The following is a 9,238-nucleotide window of genomic DNA, read 5'->3' on the forward strand; positions in this document are numbered from 1 at the left end:
GGAAAGCTCTCTGGACCCCTCCACCCTCTTGGCTTCCTCTCTGACCTCAGGTGGAACCTGGCTGACCTGGAGAGAAAGTCCGTAGTGTTGATGGATTCTATTATTAATCCATTCCCACACAGCTTCTTGTTCTCCTTGAGGGCAGTCTCAACGTCTTTATTGAGAAGGTTGGGAGTGTGCTGCATTAACTGCCTCGTCTTTTTCTCACCCCAAACCATCCCTGTTTCTACCTTCCTTCACTCCTGCTGCTCCTCCGTGTCAAAGCCCCACTTCTGTGTTCTTCATGTCAGACTTTTCTTCTTCATGTTTCATTTTTCTCCTGGCTTTCATCTTCCTTCCTTTTCTCAGTCTTGCCATTTATTTTCTTCCACCTATACACTTGCTGAAACCTCCCATTTCCTTTAAACAAACAAAAAAAATCTCATCTCTTTTTCCACTCTGTATCTCTGCCAGTTTACCACCACATCTCTTTCCTTCGCCATCTACTAAAACTCTTCAGTTAAGAAGATTTAAATTCCAATTTGTAAATCCAGTAGTTATTTTTTTCCCCTCATGGTCCTTTTCTCAGCCTCTCTGTGGCCTTAACACATTAGGATTTCTCTTCTCCTGTGACCTCCAGATCATCTTGCTTTTCTTCCTACTCCTTTGACAAATGCTTTTCCTTTTGCTGAGTCATCTTTTTTTGGAGAACTTACCTGTTTTCTCTAACACAGTCTTCATTTTAGTGTTGGTAAATTTACAAATTATGTTTCTAACCCCAACCTTACTGAATTTTTTGGAATCTTTTCTCCCAGTCTTGCTTCTTGTCTAGGCCCATCTCACATGCAGTCAATTTCTTTTCTCCCCTCAGGTTGTCATGTGTATGAGAGAAAGGGGTTGGCTTATTTCCCTGTGGTAACCAGCCCATCTGCATGGGCCAGTTTATTATAGTAGATCTGACTTGTCTGACACATTGAACAGATGATAGAAGTGAGAGAGACCCCTAAGTTTAAACTAGTTTGAATCCATCTTTTAAGCAATGTCTGTTAGCCTTTCATTTTTATTGATCATCTCTGAAAATTTATATAGACATTTAAAATATGTTTTACCTAAGCAGATGAGAGCTGTTTATATATTGAGTTGAATGCATAGGTATATCTTCCTGTCTTTCTTGTAGTTGAGGGAATAGGTAGAGCACACAGGGTGACTAGGGGAAGATGTTGCATGCCTGAATTCAAGTAGTGCCTTTCTGCCTAATAGTTAGAGATGCTTTTCCTATGACTGATGAAATGAGTCACACTATTTTGAATGGTTGTTTTTTTTTGTTTTTTTTTTTAATGTTTATTTTTGAGAGTGAGAGAGAGAGAGAGAATGTGATTGGGCAAGAGGTAGAGAAGGAGATACAGAATCCGAAGCAGGCTCCAGGCTCTGGGCTGTCAGCACAGAGCACGATGCAGGGCTCAAACTCACGGACCGCGAGATCATGACCTGAGCCAAAGTCAGACACTCAACCGACTGAGCCACCCAGATGCCTGAGTCATACTATTTTGTATTGATGTCCTATATGTATAATATTCCACAATAAAATTCTTAGATATGTTTCGAAGGGGGTTGGGGCAATCACTAAAGTCTGAGTATCTCACTCTGGAGTTGGAAAGGCCAGAACTGGGGCCAGCAGCAAATCCTAAGAGGTAAAACTAGATTCAGGACCAAGAGTCATGTTGATCTTAGGAACTAACAATTGTGATCAGGCATAGAGCCAGGCCAAATGAAAGAGGTGCACAGAGCCTGGTGGTGATAAAACCAGTTCCAAGGTTTAGAAGCCCAGTGGGCAGTGGGGTCATTGAGCACGCAGACAGAATCAGAAAAGCAGGAGAGACCAGAAACCAATGCACAGTTTGGATCATGAGGAAATCACAGTATTTCTTTCTTGGTCTGGAGTCCACAATCTGAGGGCTCATAGGTAGACAGTGAGCCAGGATAGGAAGGTGTATGTGGGTTCCCCTGCCTGAAGTGGAGGTGAGCAAGGTCAGAGAGAAGGTAGATGTGCAGATGATTATGGAAGAGATCGTTGTGAAAGTTATGGAGAAATTTCTAGTGGGAACAACTAGATAAAAGGGAATATACAAGTAGCTTAAATTAACCACAGCAATCAGAAATCCCACATTTCCCTTTTTTTTGCCAGAAGATGAAGAGTAGTGACTCATTTAAGACCAGATATGCACCGTTCTATATTGAACCAGTAAAATTTTTCTATGCATACACTTTTGCATTCTTTTATATTTCACCAAATATTTATTGAGTTCCTAATTAGAAATAGTTTTGAACGTGTTCTGTGTAGCTAGCACCATCCAGATACACTCTTTACTGATAATGCCTGGTACATAAGTGAGTTAATAGCCATTGTAACTACTTTGAGACCAGTATAGGAAGCATAATGGTATAGCAGGACCTTATTTATCTGCTTTCATCAGGGGCAGTATTTGAGGTTTCAGGTTAATTTAAGGTTAAATTTTTAAAAATTACTTAAAATCAAATGGCTGGAGATTATTTTATATAAACTTTTAACTCATTATAAAATTATTGATATTTGATATTTTTTTGATTTTGATAATTGATAAAAATCATTTTTAGAAAACTACAGAAAACATGAGCAAAATTAATAGCACTGTGGTAATACTGTATGGAGATAACCACTGTAACATTTGGGTGGGGGCGCCTGGGTGGTTCAGTTGGTTGAACTTTCGACTCTTGATTTCAGTTCAGGTCGTGATCCCAGGGTCATGGGATTAAGTTCTGCGTTGGACTCTGCACTGAGCATGGAACCTACTTAAGATATTCTCTCCCTCCTTCCCTCCCTCCCGCGCTCTCCCTCCCGCGCTCTCCCTCCCTCGCTCTCCCTCCCTCGCTCTCCCTCCCTCTGTCTTCCCCCCTTCCCCTCTGCTCCACTCCTCTGCTGGAGCTCTCTTTCTCTGTCTCTCTCTCCAAAACAAAACAGTTTGCATATATTTCTCCTTCCTTTGTTCCTTTGTTCCTTTGTTCCTTTGTTCCTTTGTTCCTTCCCTCCTTCCCCCCTTCCCCCCTTTGAGAGAGAGAGCAAGAGCTTGAGTGGGGAAGGGGCAGAGGAAGAGGGAGAAAGAGAATCGGAAGCAGCCTCCACACTCAGTGCAGAGCCAAACACAGGACTCAAGCTCACAGCTAAGATCATGACCTGAGCTGAAATCAACAGTTGGACAGCTTACGGAGCCACCCAGGCGCCCCTTGGGTATATTTGTTAATAGCCTTCTCTCCACACCCTCTGTATTTTTAACAGAATTGTAGTTGTATTGCATAGAAAGTTTTGTGTCCTGATTCTTTTATTCAGGGCTAAACCATAATTTATTTAGAAACTTTAACCTTCAGGTCATTTACAGTATTTTACTATCCTAAAACAACTTCCACTTAGCTATCTTTATGCATAACATAAAGATGTTGTGCATAGATGTTGTGTGCATCTGATTTTTTCCTTAACATAGGTTCCTAGAAGTGTAATTATTAGTTAGAAAATATACTTGGCATCTCTCTAGAAGCACGTGGCAGTTTATGATTTATGTTCCACAAATAATGAAGTGGGAGGGAACATACAGCTGTTAGCTAGGAGCAAACATAGCCTGTGATCTGGTGGCCCGAGTGATCCAGAGCTCTTGCTGGGTCCTGGTCTGCTATCTAGGTTGGTTCTTTTTGTTTGGGGGAAGAGGATAAAATTACTAGTGGACAGTCTGTGCCATAGCCATACATGCTCAGTGCTTAATGGTTTAAGGGCCTTTGTGTGTTTTTGAATATAAGAAGATGAGAAAAACCAACAATACTTTGGTGGTATCCGTGGAAGAGTATCATTTATTGCTACTTACCTGTTTTTGCTATTAAAAAATTAGTTTTCTTTTAATGTTCCAGTATACATTTAACCTTTCAGAGTCAGACTTCCTAAAGAGTTTTCTGCCTGCATAACTAAATTGGATTTAATGGGTTTTTTTGTTTGTTTGTTTTTCATTTTTTTTAAATGTTTTATTTATTTTTAAGACAGAGAGAGATAGAGCACGAGTGGGGATGGGGCAGAGAGAGAGGAAGACACAGAATCTGAAGCAGGCTCCCGGCTCCGAGCTATCAGCACAGAGCCCGACGCGGGGCTCAAACTCACGAACTGTGAGATCATGACCTGGGCCGAAGTCGGACGTTCAACCGACTGAACCACCCGGGTGCCCCTGTTTGTTTGTTTTTAATTTCTAGTTCTAAATTAGTAGTTCCCATGGGCTGAGGAAGAGGAAGTGAGGGAGGGAGATGGGTATGGCTATAAAAGGACACCCCAAGGGATCTTCAAGGTTTTGGAACTGTTAATGCATGTTGACTGTGGTGGATACGTGAACCTACATATATGATAAAATTGTACAGAACTAGGGGTGCCTGGGTGCCTCAGTTGGTTGAGCATCCGACTTTGGCTCAAGTCATGATCTCACAGTCCGTGAGTTCAAGCTCCGTGTCAGGCTCTGTGCTGACAGCTTGGAGCCTGGAGCTTGCTTCGGATTCTGTGTCTCCCCCTCTCTCTGCCCCTCCCCTGCTCATGCTCTGTCTGTCTCTCTCTCAAAAATAAATAAAAACATTAAAAAATTTTTTTTTAATTGTACAGAACTAAATACACAGAGAATTGAGTACAAGTAAAACTGGGGAAATCTGAATAAGATTGGTAAATTGTATTCATACTGATAACCTGATTGTGATATTATGCTATAGTTTGGCAAGATGCTACCATTGGGGAAAACTGGATAAAGGATAGATGAGAGCTTGCTGTATTATATCTTACAATTACATGTGAATCTACAGTGATCTCAGTAGATATTTCAATTAAAATTTGTTTCCTAGTTCTAAAAATGGGTATTTTGATAGTATGGTGGTTTTTGTTCAATGACAGATTTGAAATCAGATTGAGCATTCATTTACAAGTACAGTACTGTGTTTTATCCAGATCTTTTTGTTTCCATTAAGCTTATCTACCATGAACAGAAGAAGAAATGCTTTTTAAAATTGCACTGTTACTGGGGCGCCTGGGTGGTTCATCAGTTGAGAGTCTGACTTTTGGCTCAGGTCATTCTTGAGGTTTGTGGGTTCAAGCCCTGTGTTGGGCTCTGCGCTGACAGCTCAGAGACTGGAGCCTGCTTTGGATTCTCTCTCTCTCTCTGCTCTTCCCCTGCTTACACTGTCTCCCTCACTCTCAAAAAAATTAAATAAACATGAAAAAAAAATTTTTAAGTTTCACTATCCCTAAGATTCTAGAAATGGGATGTAATTTCTTTCTTTCTTTCTTTCTTTTTTTTTTTTTTTTTTTTTTTTTTTTCTGTTTCAGCCATGAAGACTTTGAATTTATCTCAGGAACACGAATGCGCAAACTTGCCCGAGAAGGCCAGAAACCTCCGGAAGGCTTTATGGCTCCCAAAGCCTGGACTGTGCTGATGGAATACTACAAATCCTTGGAGAAAGCTTAAGCTGTTGACCCTGTCACTCTACCTTTGACACTTAACTGAGTAACGAGGGGACCACGTAGTTCCTGTTGGCATTTCTTTGTGGTGGTGTCTGTCTGGACACACTTCCTCAACACAGACCACTTTCCTTAACTAGCGTCAGTTTTGGTCTGCCTTACGAGTTTTGTTTTGAACTAGTGTAATACATTGCTGGTTTTAATGTATCTTTTCCACTTATTATAGTTAATATTCTTACAGTGCAATTTTAAAATCTTGTCTTTTTATATTATATTTATGCTTCTGTCTTATGATTTTTTCAAGCTGTTACATTAGTTGTAACCAATAGTATACACATTGAATCTCATTTTTCATCCCTTGGAAAAAGAAAAAGTCCACTAAACAATAAACTTGGCTAGACTTCGTTTGGGGAATTTTACAAGACATCTGTAGCAATTAGGTTTTCTTTTTCTACATTGAAAAATGTAAACTGCTTCCTTCCTTCCTTCCTTCCTTCCTTCCAGGAAGCTATTGATCTCTTAGCTGTTATAATCTATTCTTATGATCTGTGTAAGCCCTGAATGAACTTTCGATCTATTCAATAACATTAAACTTTTTGGCTTCTTATTTATATGATATTTTTTGTTTTGTTTACACTTAACCTTTCCTTCTTGTGAAAAGTTTCTGATGGAGGAGGGAAAATACAGGCATCTTTCCATTCCTCGAATCTAATAATTAGCTCCTGTTTTTCATAGTGAATTTTTAAATGGAAAGATGATAATGCATCCTGTCCAAGAATTCAACCAGATTCCCCAAATATCTCTAATATTCTTAAACACCCTAAGGTGGTGGTACTAGCCATAGAGCTAGGGAGATGATGGTCCATTTGGGGAGGGGGCATCGTATCCAGTTTGCTTTTGTAGGATATCCTCAAGTAGACTATTCAAGTGGAGATATTTATTTAGGAGCTGGATATACAATTTTGGTTGAGATGCCAGCATTTTTGATTTGCAAGCATACTTTCTGTGAAATAATCATGATCTACTCTTTAAAAATTTAGCATTAAAATGAGATGGCAGAGTATACATGGAGATAGTGTATTGTCATTAAGGTAAATGAGAATAAAATATCACTAGGCAAAGAGATAGAAGGAAAAATGCAAAAATAGTAAAATTGGATTATGGAGGGAATCCGTGAGAAAGTTGGTAAATAGAAAAAAATGGAGGCTATGAGTAGATATTTTCTAGTGGATAGATTTATTCACTCGTGAATACTGAATAAAAATATTCATTAGGTGACGTAGAGAGTTATATGGATGGATATGTTTACGGGAACAATTAGAAGTGACGGTTGGTATTATTTTGGTGCCACATTTTCTAGATCTCTTTTTTAAGGGAGAACTCCTTTATATAAGTCTACATAGGTTGAAGGACACCATAGATTTTCCCTCTCCAACTGCAAACAGCTAAGGTATAACATAGCACCTCAGCTAATTTAGAAACTCCTACCTAAAGTGTTGAAAATGTGTAGGAAGTGATGCAAAGATATAGAGACAAAACGGATCACGGATTCATGGTGGCAGCGGTAGAGTTGAGATTCTGGGGACTGTGATGTCAAGTGGAAGTGGAGCCCGTGGGGATGGGGTCTCCTGTGCAGAAGTAGTATCCCGTCTACAACATTCCAGTGGTGTGACCTTGGGTCAGTCCTCCACATCAGCTTCATTTCATTCCATACCATTTTCTGAGCCTCATTCTCTTGCATTTTCCATCAATTCTCTAAGATACCCAATAGTCTTCCTATAAATTTCTTTGCTACCAAAATTATCTGGAGTTTCTCTTGTTTGCGATCAAGCTCCCTGATCATAACATAAGCATGTGAGGAAAATGTGTATTTCATATAAAAATCTTGATACTGCTAAATTTCAAGATGATTTTTACTGTCAGCTGTGTATTTAAGAGTTAAAAATACAGAAGAAAAACATCTTTAAAAACTTGGCACTTAGGAAACTTGTCCTTTATACTCCTAAAATCAAGATGAGATCATGAAGAAAAGAAGTTACGATGAATAGCATTAGGATGAAATGTGTTCTAAAAAGTAGATTTCTATTCTATCTGTAATTGTCCTTTCCTGAATCTGGTCCCCACTGTACCCCCTGGCCTCCAGCCTGCCAAAGAGAGACATGATGAAAACGTAATTCTATGCCCCTGGGCCCTTGGGATTGGCCACCCACTTGTGTGTTGCAGAGAAATGGGGAAGAAAATAGAAGCACCTAGTGATTTCCACTAGTTCACATGTTGGTATGTGTATCTTTAATCAAAAAATCTGATACACACAAATTTAATTTTTCCTCTTCCCAGTCCATAAAAATGAGCCCAAACCAATCTTTAAAACATTCAACCTTTTTACATTCAACCTCTCCTGCCAAGTGGTCTTGGAAATCTCAGTGCCATTTTTTTTTTATCTATCCATCAGCTGGAAAAGAGAATGGAAAAATACTCCTTTTTAAAGAAAGGAGGAAAAGAAAGTGCAATCATCTTGGCAAAAATAATGTTTTAAATCTGTCAATTCTCTGTTCTACTCTGGTAATCCAGACCACATATTTGAGTTTTATTTTCATCTAAGAGGGGAGCAATTATGTCTGTCTCTTGGAAGTCAGCATTCAGATACTTTATCAAGAAAAATTCGGAAGTCATGGTTCTTACACATGGTCTATTTTTATTAGGACATATGTATCCAGGGGTTGGTTGGCTCACAAAGTAAGGAAGTATTTGGCCACTGGGCCCCTTTTCTGTGTGTGGTATATTTCTTGGAGGGCCTGCAAACCTCTTGGGTTATATTTCTGCTGGATTCCATTCCCTGATCCACACATTATTGTCTTGAATATAATTATATAAAAATGGCACAAGGAACATCCTGCCCACTTAACTCCGAGCGAGTGTTTTCTGGACTGAGGTAAAAGCTGGCTTCCCTAAAGATATGTACTTGAGGAGTGACTAAGCAGGGGTGTGTTAAGATTGAAGCCTCCTTCTTATCCTGACTTCCTGCTTCCCCAAGTTCCCAAGGAAAATGGCACCAGAATTGAGGGCCTAGATTTGAGGAAATATGAAACATGGAAAATTTCATCATGGACCTCTATCTCCCAGACCTGCACCAGCACTGAGCATCTGTAATTATCTGTCTTCTCTGCACTGAAATGAATTAGAATATGAGCTCCCTCACTGCATTCCTCACAACAGCTCTGGCTTATCCTCTTTGAAAAGTGTTTGTTCTCCCCAGCAGCACAACCACTCCAATTGCCTAAAAGAACATAGGCATCTGTTAAAAGTAAGCATACTGGGGCCTTGCTGTGCAATCAGTTCCCCAAGAAAAACCAGCCACTTCAAGCAAGAGGAGTTAATGTCAACATGTCTGGATTCACTGCCTGGCTGCCCAGAGTTTGCCCTACAAGACTTTCATCTTCAGTGTGGTTAGTGTTATCTTGTGTGATCTAGGGGCATGTATATATAAGTGTTCTACATAGGTGCAGAAATAGAAATTTGATTTTCGACATGTTGTGGGCTAATTCCAATGAGCTACTCATACAGCCGTTACAGAAATTTGAGTAAGAAAAAAGTTAAAAGCTTAGATATTTAGATGTCTTGGCTTAAGCCAAGGAACAAGCTTAAGAGAATACAGTTTTGTGATTTAAGAATTCAGCCTTGGAAATAAAATTTGACCAATTCCTTGTTGGTTGTGACCTGCAGCTTCATGAAGCCTGTTTCCTTACCTGT

General features: G+C 39.7%; 1 protein-coding gene across 2 annotated transcripts in view; it reads left to right on the top strand.

The window, feature by feature from the left end:
• PAPSS1 (3'-phosphoadenosine 5'-phosphosulfate synthase 1) overlaps positions 1-6,095 on the top strand; it is a 104,240-nt gene extending 98,145 nt beyond the window's left edge. Inside the window, 1 exon segment of one of the 2 annotated variants that reach the window (NM_001290602.1) lies at positions 5,357-6,051. In NM_001290602.1, the coding sequence (NP_001277531.1) occupies positions 5,357-5,495 (139 nt within the window). In that variant the 3' untranslated portion in view covers positions 5,496-6,051. 2 annotated transcript variants of the gene reach the window in all.
• Positions 6,096-9,238: the final 3,143 nt, after the last annotated feature.

This window comes from Panthera tigris, chromosome B1 (assembly GCF_018350195.1).
Source record: "Panthera tigris isolate Pti1 chromosome B1, P.tigris_Pti1_mat1.1, whole genome shotgun sequence".
Taxonomy (NCBI): Eukaryota; Metazoa; Chordata; class Mammalia; order Carnivora; family Felidae; genus Panthera; species Panthera tigris.